This window comes from Aquarana catesbeiana, linkage group LG03, assembly GCF_042186555.1.
Source record: "Aquarana catesbeiana isolate 2022-GZ linkage group LG03, ASM4218655v1, whole genome shotgun sequence".
NCBI lineage: Eukaryota > Metazoa > Chordata > Amphibia > Anura > Ranidae > Aquarana > Aquarana catesbeiana.
This window is the reverse complement of record NC_133326.1, coordinates 677,314,751-677,337,240: the sequence shown is the minus strand read 5'-3', so window position 1 is coordinate 677,337,240 and position 22,490 is coordinate 677,314,751. Positions and strand designations below refer to the sequence as shown.

The 22,490-nt window shown below is 42.4% G+C and overlaps 1 protein-coding gene across 1 annotated transcript; it reads left to right on the top strand.

Annotated features, from left to right (window-relative positions):
• Positions 1–17,710: 17,710 nt before the first annotated feature.
• LOC141134738 (transcription factor HES-1-B-like) lies at positions 17,711–22,100 on the top strand. The gene is made up of 4 exons (XM_073624174.1): positions 17,711–17,746; positions 18,517–18,612; positions 20,203–20,281; positions 21,595–22,100. The coding sequence occupies exons 1-4, from the start codon at positions 17,711–17,713 to the stop codon at positions 22,068–22,070; spliced, it is 687 nt and encodes a 228-aa protein (XP_073480275.1). The 3' UTR covers positions 22,071–22,100.
• Positions 22,101–22,490: the final 390 nt, after the last annotated feature.

Sequence of the window (22,490 nt, the reverse complement as noted above, 5' to 3'; positions counted from 1 at the left end):
GGCGTATGGCCTGAGCACTGACAGGCTGACCCCCCACCCCTTCAATCTCTGCAGCAATGCTGGCAGCACTCATACATCTATTTTCCAAAGATAACCTCCGGATATGACGCTCAACTTCTTTGGTTGACCATGGTGAGGCCTGTTCTGAGTGGAACCTGTCCTGTTAAACCGCCGTATGGTCTTGGCCACCGTGTTGCAGCTCAGTTTCAGGTTCTTGGCAATCTTCTTGTAGCCTAGGCCATCTTTATGTAGAGCAACAATTCTTTTTTTCAGATCCTCAGAGAGTTCTTTGCCATGAGGTGCCATGTTGAACTTCCAGTGACCAGTATAAGAGAGTGAGAGCGATAACACCAAATTTAACACACCTGCTCCTCATTCACACCTGAAACCGTGTAACACGAGTCAAATTACATCGGAGAGGGAAAATGGCTAATTGGGCCCAATTTGGACATTTTCACTTAGGGGTGTACTCACTTTTGTTGCCAGTGGTTTAGACATTAATGGCTGTGAGTTGAGTTATTTTGAGGGGAGAGCAAATTTACACTGTTATACAAGTGCCATTTCTTAAGTGTTGTCACATGAAAAGATATAATAAAATATTTACAAAAATGTGAGGGGTGTACTCACTTTTGTGAGATACTGTATACATCTGTAGTTATCACAAGAGGTATCCCCAGCGGGAGAAAAAGGTCTGGATTCCTCTATATAGATCTTTAGTTATCATGGGAGGGATCAGCAGCAGGAGAAGGAAAGTGCTGATTCTCCATATGAAAAAGTAATTGCCCCCCCCTGTAATTAAATACATTTCTGGAAAGCAGAAATTTCATATGCCACACCCAGGCCTGATTACTGCCAGACCTGTTCAACCAAGAAAACGCTTAAATAGAAGCTTAAATAGAAGCTGTCTGACAAAGGAAAGCACGCTAAGATCTAAAAAAGCAACACATTATGCCGCAATCTAAAAAAGATGAGATGAGAAACAAAGTAATTGACATGTAATAGTCTGGAAAGGGTTACAAAGCCATTTCTAAAACTTTGGGACTCCAGCGAACCACAGTGAGAGGCATTATTCACAAATTGAGAAAACTTGAAACAGTGGTGAACCTTCCCAGGAGTGGCCGGCCTACCAAAATTACTTCAATAGCACAATGACTTACCCAGGAGGTTATAAAAGAACCCAGAACAACATCTAAAGAACCACAGACCTCACTTGCCTCAGTTAAGGTTAGTGTTCCTGATTCAGCAATATGAAAGACACTGAGCAAAAATGGCATCCATGGGAGAGTTCAAGGTGAAAGCCACTGCTGACCAATAAGAACACAAAGGCTTGTCACATATTTGTCAAAAAAAATCTTGATTATCCCCAAAACTTTTGAGCAAATATTCTGTGGACTGATGAGATAAAAGTTGAACTTTTTGGAAGTTGTGTGTCCTGTTATATCAGCTGCTGGATTGGGATGTCTCTTTTGGGCAAAATGTAATTTCCTACTGTTAAACCTTGAAAGTTCTGATGACTTATAATACACTGTTCATTTTCATATATGACGTTGTAAGTGTGTTTAAATAAAAGTGTGTGCACTGAAGGACTTGGTGAGATGGCTAGTTGGCGGTTTCGGTGGGATGGCCAGTGGGCAGGCCCAGGGGAATGTTGGTGGTCAGGCCTGGGGGGAGGCGGCAGGCCTAAAGCTGTCTAAGGGGCCCCACAATTTCTGATGGCTGCCCTGTGTGCATCCAAAAGTAATGAAGGGAACAAAATTATTTCCAGGTTGATTGGTTATGCTATGATTCAGAGATTCTAATGGATCCACCTCCATCCAACCCAAACTTAAAAAATAGGAGTTAACTTTTTCACTTTTTTACCTTACTGGATTTATTTCAATATGCTTCCAGTTCATATGTATTAAATTTTTTATAACAATGGAAAATGTCAATGCAAAAAGAATCGGCTGATTATCCAGGAGTCAAAGACTACCACATCGCTCTCATTCAAATAAAATGAATGAATCCAAATTAATACGTATTAATTTGTTATGTTGTTAAGTTGAATTAATTTACCTATTCCCACTTGACTTTGTTTGTTGAGTTCAACCCCAATACAAATAGAATCCTATTAGAATATTCACGCTACGCTCACTAGAATAAAAATGAATGGATCTGGCTCATTTTGGATCATTCGTTATGTCATTATGTTGTTTGGGATGATTAAAAAATTAACGAAAAAGGCCCAAACTATTGCATCATGTCATCTGAATAAAACAAATTAGAACTAATGAATTTGTTGTTTTCATTATAATTTTTTTTGGATTAGTTGAAACTGCTTATCTCCTAAAGGGTGTTTAGGAGATTCGGATACATCCGAGCTCTTGATTTTCTGTATAGATCTTTAGTTATCACTAGAGGGATCACCAGCAGGAGGAAGGAACTCTTGATTTTCTATAAAGATCTTTAGTTATCACTAGAGGTATCACCAGCAGGAGGAAGGAGGTCCTGGTTCCTCTATATAGATCTTTAGTTATTACTAGAAGGATCACCAACAGGAGGGAAAAGGGTTCTGATTTTCCCATATAGATCTTTAGTTATCACTAGAAGGATCAACAGCAGGAGGAAGGAGCTCTTGATTTTCTATATAGATCTTTAGTTATCACTAGAGGGATCACCAGCAGGAAGAAGGAGCTCTTGATTTTCTATAAAGATCTTTAGTTATCACTAGAGGTATCACCAGCAGGAGGAAGGAGGTCTTGATTCCTTTATAAAAATCTTTAGTTATCACTAGAGGGATCACCAGCAGGAGGAAGGAGGCCCTAATTCCCCTATATAGATCCTTTGTTATCACTAGAGGGATTCCCAGCAGGAGGAAGGAGGCCCTGATTCTTCTATATAGATCTTTAGTTATCACTAGAGGGATCACCAGCAGGAGGAAGGAGGCCCTGATTCTTCTATATAGATCTTTAGTTATCACTAGAGGGATCCCTAGCAGGAGGAAGGAGGTCCTGATTCCCCGATATAGAGATTTAGTTATCACTAGAGGGATCCCTAGCAGGGGGTAGGAAGTCATTTGGTTGACTTCTCTCAAACTGAATTTTCCATCAGTGGATACAAATTCGATCCATCAACGTCAAGCTTAAAAGAGAAGTATGGATTTGTTTTTTTAGTTTTTTATTTATACTTACCTAGGTGGATGCTGCATTTGTCCCCCGGTGCCTCTACATTGAGAACCGAGCAATGGAACACCGCCGATGTCAGTCAGCAGGTCTGCACCCTGCCTCCTCCTCACTCACTGGAGCGCTGGGCTGTGGAGGGGCAGGGAGTGTCCGGCTCAGGCTCTTAGCTGCTCGCTGAGAGGTTCAGCCGGGTGTCAGCCCAGGCACCTGGCGGATCCCGACTTCCATTGTCACGATGATGTGGTGCCTGGACCGACTTCTGTGATGTCAGCAGAGAACAGTCTTCAGCCCGCTCTCTACTGAAAATGGGTCACAGGGGTACAAAGTGATCTGCACTCCTGTGATCCACAGGAGAAGTATAGCCAAATGAGCTTTGGCTATACTTCTCCTTTAAGGGGTACCTTACTCATTCACACAAAACGCAAACAATAAATAACGACACTTACACAGTTTTTGACAAGTGCTTTATTACAAAAAGTCCCATGATGTAAATCTATCTAAATCATGTCATCTAATGATGCATATCCATATCAATAACAGTGAGTGATCACCGACATCTGCCAAAAAAAAAAATCCGACCAACCAACTGAACACACAACCTTTTGATTTGGAGTCAGATGTGCCACTTTTGAACCACACTGTCTAGCTCATATTGTAGCTTTAGAGGTTTACGTATTGGGAGTTTGTGGGTCACCAAAATCTCTTGCATTTCCCATGCCTTTGTTATATCCAGGAATCCTAGCCTCTAGACTATATGGGAAAAATAGTTTGAGAAAGTCTGAACACTTATGGTATTTGCTTGCCAAAATATTGATACACATTTAAAAAAAGAAGGAGAGAAGGAGACATCTGTGTTTCCCCAAACCCATCCATGGAAATTCAACATCTATTCCCCCATACCACAGAACAAGAAACCAACTGATGCTTCTGACAACAGCTTAGTTTAGATAAATTGACCCTCTGGTGCTTTGGCAAAAAATGGATCAGCTTGTTCTTGTGCTGGGGTGTTAGCACCCTATGGTTTTGGCAGAGGACCTGCACACTGCTGATGCATGTTGAGCTTTGCATGCAGAATAGGGGTGTGAATTATTTTTGGTTAGTGTGTGTTTTTTTTTGGGGGGGATGGGGAATTGAAGTAGAAATTTCCCCCCTCCTCCAGCTGATGCAGAAATACTGCTCATTTTCTTAGGAAGTGATTTAACCACTTCAATACCGGGCATGTTTACCCTTTTCCTGCCCAGACCAATATATATATATATATATATATATATATATATTTGAAAATAGTTTTTTCACTGGTGACAGTACGTAAAAACATACCGTGACCAGTGCAATACAGTGTTACCTTAGTAACACTGTATTTACAGTGTTACCTTAGTAACACTGTATTTTTCTAGGGAGGTGATTATGATTTTTCTTTTTTTACACACTGTATTTCACTGTTATATGCAACCATTTTTTCTGAATAAAATCCATTAAATCAGTGTTTACAGTTGTGATTAGCTGTGATTGGCCACAGCTGATCTGTTATCTGCTTCGTGGAAACTAAGGGTGACAGATTGCACTGCAGTGCATCCAGCAGGGCACAATCCTGGAAGGCACGATCCTGGAAGGACATGATATGACCTCCACCCAGAATGGCAAAGCTCCTATGGGGTGGGAAGCAGTTAATAAAGGGTATTACTTACCTTACTCCATGGTCCTATGGAAGCCACTGGTGGGCACCAGTTCTTCATTGTACATGATGATGTTGGGGAAAGAGCGATGACAACATTTGTTAGAAGAAAAGTAGCTTTGGAGGACTAGTCTTCAAAACCAGAACTGGCAGTACTATGGATTAAATCTGGTCATACAAGTAAAGATTCTTAAAATACTACAGATTCCTCCCATTCAAACTAAACAATGTGAATAGACAAATCTTCCACTGCTGGATATTTTATTCTGTATTTTCCAGCCAATTGTTTTCCTTCCTTGATTTTTGATTTTTCCAGAATCAGATGGGTTTTGAGCCATGTATGGCCAGCCTAAGGTAAGCATTATTCTGTGTTATGTCATCCCCTAGAGGAAAGCGTGATACATTCTTCATCAGCTTTAGGGGAACAAATTCAATTTTTGAGTGAAAATTTTGCCCATTCTTCTTTGCAAAACAGCTCAAGCTCTGTCAGATTGGATGTAGAGCATCTGTGAACAGTAATTTTCAAGTCTTACCACAGCTTCTCATTTGGATCTAGGTCTGGACTTTAACTGGGCCATTCTAAATCATGAATATGCTTTGATCTAAACCATTCCACTGTAGCTCTGGCTGTATGTTTAGGGTCATTGTCCTGCTGGAAGGTGAATCTCTGTCCCAGTCTCAAGTCTTTTGCAGACTTTAACAGGTTTTCTTCTAATGCCGCATACACACGGTCGGACTTTATGGCAGACTTTGCCCGGCGGACTTTTTGACGGAATTTACGACGGACTTTCTGAATGAACGGACTTGCCTACACACAATCCACCAAAGTCCGTCGAATTCGTACGTGATGGAGTACGACCGGACTGAAACAAGGAAGTTCATAGCCAGTAGCCAATAGCTACCCTAGCGTGGCTTTTTGTCCATCGAACTAGCATACAAACGAGCGGACTTTTCGACTGGACTCAATTTCGACGGATTGATTTAAAACATGTTTCAAATCTAAGTCCGTCCAACTTTTGAGAAGACAAAGTCCGCTGGAGCCCACACACGATCGAATTGTCTGACGAAATCCAGTCCGCCGGGCAAAGTCTGCCGTAAAGTCCACTCGTGTGTACGCGGAATAAGATTGCCCTGTATTTGGCTCCATCCATCTTCCCATCAACTCTGACCAGCTTCCCCCCCCCTGCTGAAGAAAAGCATCCCCACAACATGATGCTGCCACCACAATGTTTCATGGAGGGGATGGTGTGTTCAGAGTGATGTGCAGTGTTATGCCACGTACACACGAGCGGACTTTCCGGCAGACTTGGTCCGACGGTCTTTCCGCCGGACTTTCCGGCGGACTACCTGACCGGATGGACTTGCCTACACACGACCGGACTTTCCGACAGGCTATGTCCGCCCGTCTTTCTGACGGACTTTCGCCGGAGTTACGGCAGACTTTCAGAATGAACGGACTTGCCCACACATGGACAAGTCTGTTCATTTTGAACGTGACTCGGGTACGACGGGACTAGAAAAGGAAGTCAATCTCGCTGCTTTTATCGGCGAGATTGACACCTTCCGAGCCCCGTCGCGGGGCATACCAGGCCTTTAGGTCTGGTAAGGATTTTAAGGGGAACCCCCTAAAATCGGTGTGGGGTCCCCCCTAAAATCCATACCAGACCCCGATCTGGGCACGCAGCCTGGCCGGTCAGGAAAGGGGGTGGGGACGAGCGAGAACCCCCCTCCTGAACCGTACCAGGCCGCATGCCCTCAACATGGGGGGGTGGGTGCTTTGGGGAGGGGGCGCCCTGCAGGCCCCCCCCACCACAAAGCAACTTGTCCCCATGTTGATGAGGACAAGGGCCTCTTTCGGACAACCTTGGCCGTTGTTTGTCGGGGTCTGCAGGCAGGGGGCTTATCGGAATCCCGGAGCCCCCTATAATAGGAGGGCCCCCAGATCCCGGCCCCCCACCCTATGTGAATGAGTATGGGGTACATGGTACCCCTACCCATTTACCTAGGGAAAAAGTGTCAATAATAAAACACACTACACAGGTTTTTAAAGTAATTTATTAGACAGCACGGGGGGGTCTTCTTCCGGCTTCGGGGGTCTTTTTCCGACTTCGGGGGTCCCTCCGGTTCCTCTTCTCTTCAACATCACCCAGTGACCACGCCCCACTAAAACATCCCAGTCCCAGCATGCCCAGGGACTGTGATGGCATAAGGGGGCGGGGTCTCCGCCTATATAAGTCACATCGGAGCGCTCAGAGAGCATTCCAGCCTGAGAGACCGTCGTGTCAACATCAGAAGAAGAGAAGAAGCCAAGAAGCCAGAAGCCAGAAGTCCGGGCCTCCGCTAGCAAAAGAGCGGCATGAAGATAGCGGAAGAGCCGGCAGAAGAACTGGAACACCGGGAGCAGAGGTTGAACACCGGGAGAAGAGGGTGGAGAGAGTAGGGAAGAACCAACCGGACGTCGGGAGAAGAGGGACCCCCGAAGTCAGAAGAAGACCCCCGAAGCCGGAAGAAGACCCCCCGGAGCTGTCTAATAAATTACTTTAAAAACCTGTGTAGTGTGTTTTATTATTGACACTTTTTCCCCAGGTAAATGGGTAGGGGTACCATGTACCCCATACTCATTCACATAGGGTGGGGGGCCGGGATCTGGGGGCAGAAGAACTGGAACACCGGGAGCAGAGGTTGAACACCGGGAGAAGAGGCTGGAGAGAGTAGAGAAGAACCAACCGGACGCCGGGAGAAGAGGGACCCCCGAAGTCAGAAGAAGACCCCCAAAGCCAGAAGAAGACCCCCCGGAGCTGTCTAATAAATTACTTTAAAAACCTGTGTAGTGTGTTTTATTATTGACACTTTTTCCCCAGGTAAATGGGTAGGGGTACCATGTACCCCATACTCATTCACATAGGGTGGGGGGCCGGGATCTGGGGGCCCTCTTATTATAGGGGGCTCCCGGATTCTGATAAGCCCCCTGCCCGCAGACCCCGACAACCAACAGCCAGTGTTGTCGGGAAGAGGCCCTTGTCCTCATCAACATGGGAACAAGGTGCTTTGTGGGGGGGGCCCCGCAGGACGCCCCCTCCCCCAAAGCACCCACCCCTCATGTTGAGGGCTTGCGGCCTGGTATGGTTCAGGAGGGGGGCGCTCGCTCATCCCCACTCCCTTTCCTCGCTCATCCCCACCCCCGTCGGACCAGCATACAGACGAACAGCCTTTCCGTCAGGAACTGAGTCCGGCGGAAAGATTTAAAACATGTTTCAAATCTAGGTCCGGCGGGCTTTTGGGAAAAAAAAGTCAGAGGGAGCCTACACACGATCGAATTGTCCTGTGGACTCTGGTCCGCCGGACCAAGTGTGCCGGAAAGTCCACTCGTGTGTACGCCGCATTAGTTTTCCGCCACACATAGCGTTTTGCTTTTAGGTCAAAAAGTTCAATTTTGGTCTCAGCTGAGCAGAGCACCTTCTTCCACATGTTTGCTGTGTCCCCCACATGGCTTCTTGAAAATTGCAAATAGGACTTCTTATGGCTTTCTTTCAACAATGGCTTTCTTCTTGTCACTCTTCTATAAAGGCCAGATTTGTGGAGTGCACGACTAATAGTTGTCCCGTGGACAAATTCTCCCACCTGAGCTGTGAATCTCTGCAGCTCCACCTTGGCTGCTTCTTTGATTAATGCTCTCCTTGCCCGGCCTGTCAGTTTAGATGGCCAGCATGTCTTGGTAGGTATGCAGTTTTGCCATACTCTTTCCATTTTCAGGTGATGAACAGTGCTCCGTGAGATGTTTAAAGCTTGGGATATTTTTTTATAACCTAACCCTGCTTTAAACTTATCCACAACTTTATCCTTGACCTGTCTGGTGTGTTCCTTGGCCTTCATGATGCTGTTTGTTCACTCAGGTTTTCTAACAAACCTCTGTCCACACAGGTGGGCTCTATTTACTAATTAGGTGACTTCTGAAGGCAATTGGTTCCACTAGATTTTAGTTAGGGGTATCAGAGTAAAGGGGGCTAAATACAAATGCATGCCACCATTTTCAGATATTTATTTGTAAAACATTTTGAAAACCATTTATCATTTTCTTTCCACTTCACAATTATGTGCCACTTTGTGTTGGTCCATAACATAAAAATCCCAATAAAATACATTTACGTTTTTGGTTGTAGCATGACAAAATGTAGAAAATTTCAAGGAGTATGAATACTTTTTCAAGGCACTGTATTTGAGCAATAAGTTCTGCTTTAAGAAAAATGTTATGGTTTGGCTGGGTATTAAAGATGAAATCAATGTATGGTATATTTTGGCATAGTTACATTAGTCCAGCTTGGACCAACATAATTATGTATATGCCATACCTGACTGATGCCTCTGGAAGCTGGAGATCACTTAAGTAGACAACGCTACTCCAGTGTTATCCCCTAGCTTCCAGGTTTGAACTGAGCGACTGGATTGCAGCATTCTGCACACAGGAGGTTAGATTTTTGGCACGGGCACCACTAGGGATGAGCTTCGCGTTCGAATCAAACCCATGTTCGACTCGAACATCGGCTGTTCGATCGTTCGCCGAATTGCGAACATTATGGGCCGTTCACGCCAAATTCGTGTGGTGCGTCACGGCCCATAATTCACTGCGGCATCGCAGTGCATTGCTGGCTGATGATTGGCCAAGCATGCACTATGACCCGCATGCTTGGCCAATCACAGCACCGTCAGTAGAGAGAGCTGTAATTGGCCAAAGCCAGGGTGGCTTTGGACAATTATGGCTCAGGGGGTTTAGAACACGCCCTACACTATATAAGGCCGCCTGCACGGCGGCCCTGTGTAGTGTGTTCCAGCGTGCTTAGATAGACAGAGAGACAGTGTCATTTCATTTGAGTTAGCTAGATTAGGCAGGAAAGTCAGTGAGTTAGCTGCACTTACAGTGTATTGTGCATATATATGCATCCCAGGTGTTGCATATAGCAGGATTGCTGACACCACCAAGCGCTTTTTTACTCTCATCAAATATGAGTTTTTTACCTTTTAAATAAATATGCTCTGAGCTTTTTATACAGTATTACGCTATGTGTTTTCACGTTCCTTTTACATATATGTTGGATGCCTGATTGGACCTGCCCTTTTTCCTAACATACCCCTGCAAGTACCTGGGCTACCATGAACAATGTTGGTTATAACAGCTACCACCGAGGATCCCCACTCTAAAATCTTGATTGACACAGTGGGCATATGCCCATCTGTGTCCAATCTTTCTGGTAAGCCTCCTATTAGAGCGGTGGTGGATCTGCTATCAACACTTTATGTTTTATCCCACATCTTTGGTGTATCACAATTCTCCTTGAATGTCAACATTCTATGGACTTAATTTACTTTAATAAGAACACCAAGTATATGTGTGCCACAAACTGGTGTATCACCTGCGTATGGGCTCAGTCTACTTAAATCAGAATGTTAACTATATGTTATTTTATGTCTATGCAGTTTATACATTAAATAGTATTATTTGTCATATCACAAAATAGTGTCACTAACTATTTTCATAACTCCTTAGCGCAGCACTTTTTCTATACTATATATATATATATATATATATATATATATATACACTGTATTCAGTTTAGCTAGATCCGTTCCTGTTATCTTCCTACTGACAGGCAGGCTTGTCTTGTTACAGTATTTACAGCTACCTGAAGAAAATTGCTGGTGTTCTTTTGATCCTATTAGTACCACAGTCAGGCAGCTAGACTATTTACAGTTAGTGTAGTGCGTCCATCTCACAGTGTTCAGTTAACGCTACAAGTTAGTTTAGTGTGACCTCTGCACAGTGTTCAGCTAAAGCTACAAGTTAGGGTAGTGCATCCTCCTCACAGTATTCAGCTAAAGCTACAAGTTAGTGTAGTGCGTCCTCCTCACAGTGTTCAGCTAAAACTACAAGTTAGTGTAGTGCGGCCCAATTTTTCTGCCCCTGTTCAACAGGGGCATATAATTACAATTCCTGATCTAATATTTCACAGCAGGGCCCTGTGAGGGCTTACAGTGTTGTGGCCACAACAACACCTAAGGCCCAAATTTCTGCTAAGTATATAGGGCAGGCCCCTACTTTCAAACATCCAACTTACAAACGACTCCTACTCAGTGTTGCCAACCGCCTGTAGATTTACGGGCAGCCCGTAAATTCGACCCCTTTTTCGGGGCACCCGTGAAAGCCCGTTATGGGCACCGGTGCCCGTAAAAATGATGGCCGCGAGCCGACCATGCAACTGCGCATGCGCCGTTCCGAAGCCGGCCGGGCTCGGGAAAGCTCGTACGTGCTAGGCTGGGCGGCGCATGCGCAGTAATGTAATTGCGCCGCGCCGCTGCCCGGTGCCATTTTCAAATCCTTTGAGACTGAGACGAGAGAGACCACTGCGGCCAGCCAGGTGCGTGACTCTGTCCCCTCATGATTGCACTGCACCCTTCTTGTCATAGGCGGACCGGAGGAGAGTGAAGCAGCTGTAGGGGGATAATATCCGTAGGACATTACTGGGAGCCGGGAGAAGTAATATGATGGTGAATAGAGCACATCAGTCTCTGTCCCTGGGCCCTGGCTGCATGGCATATGCAGGGGACAGAGACTGATGTGCTCTATTCACCATCATATTACTTCTCCAGTCCACATCAGATTCATCAGTGTGCTGTGTCCTCCTCCTGTGCCCCTTTCATCTCTCCACAGGTCAGGGCAGCACTGTACTGGCCTTACCTGTGGAGAGGTGAAAGGGGTACAGGAGGAGGACACAGCACACTGATGATGTGGAGAAGTAATATAATGGTGGGCAGAGGAGGAGGCTACTGTGAGGATGTAGTATGTCTGCAGCAGCCTCAGTCCACCTCCTGTAGTCTGTCCGCAGTCTCTTTCCACCTCCTGTAGTATGTCCGCAGTCTCTTTCCACCTACTGTAGTATGTCCGCAGTCTCTTTCCACCTCCTGCAGTATGTCCGCAGTCTCTTTCCACCTCCTGTAGTATGTCCGCAGTCTCTTTCCACCTCCTGTAGTATGTCCGCAGTCTCTTTCCACCTCCTGTAGTATGTCTGCAGTCTCTTTCCACCTCCTGTAGTGTGTCTGCAGTCTCTTTCCACCTCCTGTAGTATGTCCGCAGTCTCTTTCCACCTCCTTTAGTATGTCCGCAGTCTCTGTCCACCTCCTGTAGTATGTCCACAGCCTCTGTCCACTTCCTGTAGTATGCCCGCAGCATCTGTCCACCACCTGTAGTATGCCCGCAGCCTCTGTCCACCTCCTTTAGTATGTCCGCAGTCTCTGTCCACCTCCTGTAGTATGTCCACAGCCTCTGTCCACCTCCTGTAGTATGCCAGCAGCCTCTGTCCACCTCCTGTAGCATGCCCGCAGCCTCTGTCCACCTCCTGTAGTATGTCTGCAGCCTCTGTCCACCTCCTGTAGTATGTCCACAGCCTATGTCCACCTCCTGTAGTATGTCTGCAGCCTCTGCCCTCCTGTATCATGTTCGCAGCCTCTGACCATCTCTTGTCTTTTATCATGTCTGCAGTCTCTGAGGGGATCCTAGAAAGGAGTCAAGAGTGGGAGCGCCGCTGGGATGGGGGTCACGGGAAGAGACAGACATGTGTGGACTGTGGAGAGGAGAATATAGAATAGCCGCCAAGCTGGAGCCATCTGACTGAGCCCTGCAAGGTGCACCTGAGGTCAGTGACAGCGCCGCCAGGCCAGTCTGAGGGGGTCACTAATGTAAGGGTGGAGTGAATACAATAATGTAAGGGGGCACTGATATAAAGGTTCCCCCCTATATTAGTAACCCCTCTTACCTTAGTGTATTCACTCTGTGGAAGGTGGTCTCTGGTCACCATCCTGCAGACTCTGATGTAAGGGAGAACTCTCTGCTGGCCGGGTCTTAGTAACCTGGCCTTCATGTAAATTGAGAAATATGTTTTTTGACTTTTGTTAAACTTAAACACATTGCTAATAGCACTAGCTATGTGTTTATAGTTCAAATATTGATATTTTCACTGTTTAGCACTAAAAACAGTAATTGCAGGCACTTTTTCACAGTGCCAGTAAAAAATGTGGAACCGCCAGTAAATTTCATGTTTTTTTTGGCCAGTAAAAAATTGGCACTGTTTGTAAATGTTGGCTTTCTGCCAGTAAATTTCACTTTGGGGGGTTGGCAACACTGCTCCTACTTGCAAACGGAAGGAGACAACAGGAAGTGAGATGAAATCTACCCCTAGGAAGGGAAATTCTCTCCTGTAAGAGTTAATATGGGAAAAACGTTTCTCCTTTCCACTGATGCTTTATCACCAATCCTTGTTTCACAAAAAAAAACACTATTTAAAAAAACATTTGTCATTGGGACAAAAAGTGAGGTGAAATATTCTGAAGAGGAGCACAGACAGCAAAACAAATGTCACAGGGGTCATAACCCTTCCCTATGTTTTCCAAAAAGCTTAAAATAGATTTTTTGGCTGGAGTTAAACACATTAAAAATGTACCAGTTCAAAATTACAAACAGATTCTACTTAACAACAAACCTACAGTCCCTGTCTTGTTTGCACCACCTGTATACTGCTGTTCAGAGTATATAGGGCCTGGTGGCCCCACGCCTTTTCTTTTTTTAATTTAGGTGCGGGGTTCCCCTTAATATCCACACAAGACCCAAAGGGCCTGGTAATGGACTGGGGGGTACCCATGCTGTTTGTCTCACTGATTTTCATCCATATTGCCAGGACCCGACATTACATTAAACCCGCAAGCAGTTTTAAATGACTTTTTTTCACAGGCATACTATAGACACCCCCCAGGCACGATATTTAAAGGAATATTTCACTTTTTTTTTTTTTTACTTTAAGCATCATTAAAATCACTGCTCCCGAAAAAACGGCCTTTTTTAAAAGTTTTTTTTGCATTGATACATGTCCCCTGGGGCAGGACCCAGGTCCCCAAACCCTTTTTAGGACAATACCATGCAAATTAGCCTTTAAAATGAGCACTTTTGATTTTGAACGTTCGAGTCCCATAGACGTCAATGGGGTTCTAACGTTTGTACGAATTTTCGGTCCGTTCGCAGGTTCTGGTGCGAACCAAACTGGGGGGTGTTCGGCTCATCCCTAGGCACCACTCAGAGAAGGCTAGCTACTTTTTACAGGACCTGAAAGCAAGTGGAGATGACTGGAGAAGTAGTGTCTACTTCAGTGATGTCCAGCTTCCAGGGGCATCAACCAGGCATGTTATATACACAGTTACATTGCTCCAAGCTGGACCAATGTAGGTATGCATAACATATCCATACCTGGAATTCTTCTTTAGAGGGGACAGGTTCAAGCCCCGTACACATGGACCGAATGCCGGGTGACATTTGGCCCATGTGTATGCCAGCCGGTCTGACAGAAGCCGGCTTCTGTCGGACGAGCATGCTGGAAAACCAGCACCTGACTGGCTCACGATCAGCGTTTTGAAGGGGAGGGGTGTTTGTTAAAAGAACTATTTTTAATATTAGGTCTTGATAGGCGATGGATAAGTATTAGAGTATACTCATTACTAATGAGATTTTGGGAAGCTTTCACCCAGAGTGCATAAAAACTACCAGCAATGGTGTTTTGTTTTATTTCAAATATACTTTATTGGATTTTGGCAAAGAAAGAAAATAGTTGACAAACATTGTCATGAAAGAGGTTCTACACAATGTATATAGGACTTTATAAAGATGGAATCTAGTACCCCTTGAAACAATAATAAAGTGATGGGGAAGAGATAGTTTAGAGAAGAGGAGAAGAGAGGAAGTTAGAGTCAAGAGGCAGAAGAAGGGATATGAGTAAGATGTGGAATTTTTGGAAGGGAGAAGAGAGGAAGAGTCACAGACAATAGATGTCCGTGCACTCTCTCTTCGCATGACCCCTGCCCAAACCTTGAGGAGGAGAGCAAAAAAATAACAACAATAATAGTGAACAAGGGGATTCTATACATGTATTCATTCTGGTAGAAAGTTCTCTTGCTTGTGCTAGGGGCACCTGAGCAGGAAGGAGCAGGAGATCATCTTGAAGGAGAGCCATGGGAAGTGAGGATGGCCGGTCCATCCTGTGGTGGATTAGCAGATGAGAAAGTGTCTCCTTCAGGGAATGAGGACTGGGGCCCATTTAAAGTGGCTTTTTCTAAAGCTGTCAGACATCGATCAATGAAGGATGCCCATCTTTTTTTGAGTTTGGTATTTGGCCAGTTTCTGTGGAGTAAGGCATCCAGTTTTTCTTGGAGAAGCAAGTCTTTGAGAGCTTTTATGGTTTCAGAAACAGACGGAGGAGTGGGAGAGATCCAATGTTTGAATATAATCCTTCGAGCTATGAGACAAGTCAAAAGAGTCCATTGAAAGTTTTCCTAAGGTAATGCTTTGGAGGTGGCTGTAGACTTAGTATGCAATGGTGGGTATCCAAACGGCAGAAGCATGGGGTCTTTTTACGGGGTGAAGTCAGTCACTTTTTGGATGAGATTAAGGATTCCGGACCAGTAGGTAACGATCCGTGGGCAGGTCCACAGGCGATGGAGTAGAGAGGGTTTATGGAGAGAGCACCATGGGCATGAGCTTCCTGAGGTGAAAGGGTTTTTAGTAGAGAATGGGAAATATGCCCTGTGCATTAAATTGAATTGAGTTTCTCTCCAGGACTCATTTGGTATAATGTTTCTAGTAAACTTATAACCCGTTATGATATTGTCTACGTCAACTTGACCCGGTAAGTCAACCAACCAGGATTTGATTGAGGTGTGATGTAAAGGTTTAGTGAACTTTCCGTTGAGAGGATGATAAATATCAGAAATGGAGTACCTTTGTTCTGCTATCACCTTGTCTAGGAAAGAATGTTGGAATCTGATGTTTTTCTTTGGACAAATTTTGGTGATGAAGCTGGAGTATTGCGACACTGGAAGAAAATGGTGAGGAGGTAGATCAAATTCTTCCGCAATAAGGTGGTAGGGTTTAAGAGAGCCATTTACTCCATGATATAAGGAGTGTGCATAGATTAATCCTTTATCTTTGCATTTGGAAAAAGGTTCGTACCGGAGACTGAGTTGGAACATAGGGTTGCCTTGAATTGGTAAGAACTTGGAGACAAAAGGTGATAGACCCTTTTTTTTCTCACCTCCCTCTAAGCTAATATCATGTCTCTGAATAACATATTTTGTTTAATATGTATTGGGATTCGTTGCAGCGAGCTATGTAGGAGGGCGGATGAAATCAATGGGTAAGCCAAGGCTGATTCCAATTCGTAGTTGGAGTACTTTGATGCTTGTACAATCCAATCTATCCCTGTCCTCAGAAGGCATGCTAAGTTGTAAGCTCTAATGTTCGGCATGCTGCCCCCCTCACTCTTCTGGAGAAACAGTTTAGTCAGTGCAATTCTAGGTTCTATTTTCTTCCATATGAAGGAGGTAATTGCCTTGTTTAAATTTTGTATATCTTTGTGCTTTAATAATAATGGTAAGGTTTGCAAAGGGTATAACAGTCAAGCAAAGATGACCATTTTAAAGAGAGTGCACCTCCCGAAGAGCGAGAGTGGTAGGTTGGACCACGCCTCAAACTCACCCACAATTTTTGATATCAGAGGTGGGTAGTTGAGAAAGTGAAGAGAGGATGGTTACTTTCCTATTTTGATGCCTAGATATGTGATGTGTTTCTCAGCAATGGTATTAGGATCAAATGTGCAAACTCTGTATCTATCTATCTATCTATCTATCTATCTATCTATCTATCTATCTATCTATCTATCTATCTATCTATCTATCGGTGACCTTGTGACCTGGAGTCCTGGATCCTCAGAATATTGTGGGAACTAGGCATTTTGACCTTGGAAAATAAACTTTTGCTGATTTTCAGGTAAGTGTGAATTACTTTTACTAGGCTGTAATGGGACAAAAGGCAAAGTGTGTCAATCTGCACCTCCCAACCCATTTCTTCTACCCTCTCCTTACTGCACCCCACCTCCCCCTCCAAGTTGCCGTTTAGTGAACTGTTCATAGTTACTAGGATTTAGTTTACACCACAGTGTGATCATTGTAAAAGTATTATTTAAATTGCTATAGAGTTCTGTGTAACCATATTAGTATGATATTAGTGTATATATTAGAGGGTTTATAATGATGTGTGGTGTGATTGCTATTGGTGTATACTCTGTATTATTATACGGTGTGGTGTGATCATTATCAGCGTATACTCGGTATTATTATACCATGCAGTGTATTCATTATTTGCCGTATATTATTATTATACAGGATTTATATAGCGCCGACAGTTTACACAGCGCTTTACAACATTAGGGCAGACAGTACAGGTACAATACAATTCAATACAGGAGGAGTCAGAGGGCGCTGCTCGTTAGAGCTTACAATCTAGGAACTTGGTATTATTATACAGTACGGTGTATATTCAACATGATTACACACCATGGTATATATTTTCAGCGTATTGACTCTGTCTATAAATTTAGCAAGCCTTAGAACTAAATATCTGTATGATGTATATTGCTGTTTATTAAGTTAATTCTCATACAAAAACTCCACATTCGCTAAACAACTGCAACAATTACTCAGTTCACTGTAAACAGGCACACTTGCATGCCTTTTTATCTATTGATAGTTGGCAATTGCTATAGGAATGTTAATTGTGGAGTGTACTTTGGCATGAGTTACTAGAAGAAGGGGGTGGAAATGGGATGGACCAGTAACATCAATGAGTACAGGAATAATGCAGAAGTCATGCTTGTGGGTGGAGTCAATAGAGAAGGGGGCTGGCTTAGGTGCAGTCAGGGGAAGAGTCAGTGGGGTAAGGTAGAGGAGACTTTTGCAAAACTCTCAAACCAGGGATTACTCCAGGACTGTGCAAGCTGCTATCACAATGAGGAACACATATCTCAGTAAAGAAGACAAAAAAGTAAGTTTGATTTTAAGCCCCCCATTAAGTTCCTCTTATCCCCCTTTTATCAAATTTTCTACTTACTGTGTGCTCCCCACCCCATTTTTATCTTTTATTTTTTGGGGGTTTTTTTGTTTTTCAATTTCTTAGCTTTCATTCTTTTTTCTCAGATGACTTTTATGCTTTTAAATTTTTAAAAAATATATTTTTTTCCCAATTGTTTCCATTGTTTGTCTCTGGTGACTTTTATACTCCTAAAGTTTCTTAGAATATATGTTTTTCCCAATTGCTTCCATGCTTTGTCTTGGGTGGCTTTTATACTCCTAACTTTTCTTAGACTATAACATTTTTCCAATTGCTTCCATTCTTTGTCTCGGGTGACTTTTACATTCCTAAATTTTTCATGGAATATAACTTTTTCCCAATTGTTAGGCATGCTCTGTTTCCTTATTTTACCTAGTGTGATTCTAAAAGAGGCTAAAGACTAAAGTTGACCATTTTCAAACCTTTTTTTCACTCAAACTCAATTTTTTTTGTGGTTAACAACCTAAAATGTCTGTTTTTTTTTATAATGAATGCCTCCTTCTTTTTGCTTGTGAAAACATTTGGCAAATACAATGTCGAGTATTCATCCTACGATATCAAAATTATATCTATTACCTGAATACTGCTCTTAATACTTGTCAACTTTTCCCTTGTTCTGCTATCTTTTACGTGTGTCCAGAATGTTCCTCATTATTCTAAATTCTTTGTACATTCTCTCTCTCATTCTCTGTGTCTCTCGGTAGCTCATGAAGCCAGTGATAGAGAAACGCAGGAGGGACAGAATCAACCAGAGTCTTGAACATCTAAGGACACTTCTGTTGGAGGCTACTCATGATGAGGTTGGAACTGAACTTGCTACTTATGTTTTATAGCTCCACAAGTTGCACCTTATCCAGTGTATTTTGGGGATAAAAGCTCATTTTAAATAAAATCTTGTCTGGCGCTCAGTTTTTCTGAAGGTTTTTTATTAAAAGGGGCAAAGTTGGAGATGATTTGATGTGACTTCAAAGGAGATGTCACCAGGGCTCTACAGGGACAGAGGTGAATAGGAAAAGGACAGAAGACAAGCTGTCTCATTTCCTTATGCAATTAGCAAGTATATGTGAAGCGATACAATGGTGTGAACGGCCATGTGAATGCTAGTGAAATGTAGTGCCAAAACAGGCTGATGTCCAAATGCTCCATCAAATATTTTTGGCATTATATAAAGTTTTCATGATAAATGTATTTTGTATATTATTGGGTTTTATTTGGTTTCAATTTTTTTCAAATCATATAGTATACTTTCACATAGCATTTGGTCTCATTACTGGAATAATATAACTATATCAAATGTGAAAAAAAAATATTTAATGTATCCCATTAATTGAAAAAAAATTATTTTCATATGAGGTTGGCAAGAGTTTGGAGGCCACCTTAACATGCTGTGTTTGTACATTATGATACATTTTTTTTGGTAGGTAATACCTTATAAATTTGATCTAGACTGTTCAATTCATGCATAAGGACAGGGTACCACAACTTTAAACTAAAGGCAAAAATTTTTGTGGAGTGGAGATGAATTAGAACACTTATAAGGCTTTTTATTGCTTTCTGTGCCTCCTTAGGAAGATTCACCCTTGTATTTGTCCTCTTTTCCAATATCATTGAAAGTGAAATAAAATCTAAAATTTTGGGTTGTCCCCAGAAAAGTAATAGAGGGGAAATCTTCCAATGTTGACACTAATTCTAGTGACCTTGAGGGCCCCAAGGGATTTCCTTAATTTGCAGGAATATCCTCTCGCTTTTTGTTTTGTCTATGATACAGAAGATGAAGGTAAATCTCCCCAACGATGCACAGATGGCAAAAAAAACTGACAGGGAGAGTATATCTATAATATCCATTACTATTACTATTTCAATGATGTGTTTACATTTTAAACTACTGTATCAATATTATTGTTAATAATAATAATAATATAATAATAATAATAATGATCATGATAATAATAAGAATATTTTTATTATTATTGTTATTATTATTATTATTCTTTCAAAAATATTTTTACCTTGTAAACTACTGTATCAATATTATTCTTAATAATAATCTTGAAATAATAATAATAATAATAATAATAATAATAATAATAATAATAATATAATAATAATAATAATAATAATAATAATAATAATAATAATAATAATAATATTTATTCTATTATTATTATTATTAATAAACTATTACTAGTATTATGAGTAAATCTAGAGCATATTATTTATATTTTTTCCATATTCTAAAATACATATCTATTCATTTTGGAGTGTGATTTTAATTTTTTTTTTAACAATTTTTAATGTAAAATTGTATTATTTTTTTCTGTTGTTATTTGCTTCTTTGTATTTTGCCATTCTGTTCCAAGTTTGCTGATGTTTTATTTATTTCTTCCCAGTCTTTAAAGAATCCTAAAGCTGAAAAAGCGGATATTTTGAAGAAGACAGTGCAATTTCTGAAGCTATGTCATAATTCAGGTGAGAGGTATACAAGGTTTATGCAAAACAAACTCATCTTATAAAGGAAGCAGCTTGTACTGGGCAGGAGAATGTTCTGCACAAACGGTGTCATGGGTGCACTTGCATTAAATGTTTCCCTATAAAATTAAGATTTTATATAAATAAAAAAGGCACTTTAAAAATCTAAAAAGGTTTAAATGTTCTAATAGCATTAAAGGATAAGTTCACCTTTTGGAACATGTTACATGTTCCAAAAGTATTTAGGCTATTTAGCTGCAGCCATTCCCCCTCTCCCCCTCCTCCCCAGTGGCAGCGGGTGGGCATCTTCTGTGGGTACCCGCTGTCACTCTTTTTAACTAACATGGGCGCGTGGGGCTCTGCCCGCTTGGCCACATTATTCATTCACAGTCCTCTGTAAATATAAAACTACAAGTCCTGACAGCCGCATTCGGCTTGCAGTGCTCAGTGAACTACCACGGCGCTGTTGAGCATCGTGGTAGATAATTTATTCTACCTCTCAGTGAGTATCTGCTTGCCCGTACAAGGTACGAGCAAATAGATACACTGACAGGTTTGCCAGAGTCCTGAATGGTACCAGTAATCTGCTGATTGTTGGTGCAATGCTTTACAAGCTCCCAAAACAAGAAATAGTAAATGCACATTTTCAAACCTGCAAAAAAACATGCATTTATTATTTTTTGTTAAAAGGTGAACTTATCCTTATCCTTTAGATGGTTTAGAATCTCGGCCTGTAACTGCTGTACCGGCCGAGATTCGAGCCATGTATGGGCAGGCTGATTGTACCCAAGTAGCCTGTCGGAATTTTAATGTAATCATAGCCATTAGCAATACCCACTGTGTGTTCTCCCACCCAGGAAGGCTCCCCCTGCTGTGAGAACACAATAGTTCAATGAGAGGGAGAGTCACTATTGATGGGGGAATCAAGCGTATTTTTTTTTGCAACCTATGGTTGCAGGAAAGAAAGTCGCTCCATCTATGGCTGGCTTTTAAAACATTATTGTTACCTATTATGGTGGTCCCAGACCTTGGATGATGGTAATACATAAAAACACAATCTAAAGGCCTTTTCCAACTGCCTGGGTATCACCTTGGGTATTTTGTAAATGTAGCTAAAAGTGTAGCATTCTGGTTCTTGAGAACGGGGAAAAAAATACTTAAAAATGACTTTTCTGCCTGAGATCAGCTAATTGGGAGTGACTTGCGTGCCCATTGATATGGCATTGTCCCCCATTCTGGTGGAAATAGAGATCAGACAATTATCATCTTATACCTTTGACCACAATGTGATATTCATTTTTTTTTCTTTGTAGGGCCAGAAGAAGCCAAGAAAAAACCTGGGTTTGATGGTGGGTTTCAAGAAGGATTGAGCCAAGCCACTAACTTTCTAAATTCCACATCTACAATATGTGAGAGGAAAAGGGACTACGTTGTTGAAAAGCTATGTCAACACATGGAGGAGAAAAGCCCTAACGATTGGGGGGACTCTACATCAGATGAATCTTTCAATGCTGACCACAGCCAAGTTGTACCAAGCCCTCCACAAATACCAAGACTCCCAGAAGACCATTTAACAATGTGCCCTGAAAACCGTCCCTGCCGACCCTTCCTTCACTACCCTTCTCCCTCCAGCTCATCAGAAGCGCCCACTTTTGGACAGATCCAACAGTCTACAACACACACATCTCAACCCAACAGCTGCAGGAAGTCTGTTCAAAGGACTCTCTTCCCTCCTACTGCACCCACACCCCCTCTCGCCCCAACACTTGTGTGGAGACCCTGGCCATAGATTGTTATTTATTGTATTTGTATTTGTAAATAGTCTTTGTACATTTAAATTATATTTTTATCTTTTGTACAGTGCTCATGTGTTTCTGATCTGTAATACTCACTGTAAATTAAAGATGTATAATTGATAAAGACTTTGTTTCTAAAAGAATTTTTTAAGAAATTTGGGATTTTTTTTTTTTATCATTTGTTATCTAAGGGCATCTAAAGCTGGGCATGCATGATTCAATCCCTGTACACTTTCTTTAAAATCTCCTTTATCGTTACATTTCATTTATCAACAACTAAGGCATACCATACATGGTTTGAATCTCGGCCGGTTCCTACTGAACCGCCTGAGATTTGAATGATGTATGGTCAGGCAGAATGGATCAAGTTAGGTGCATCCAGCATGCCAGGTTTTAACTTTGATTATCGCTGC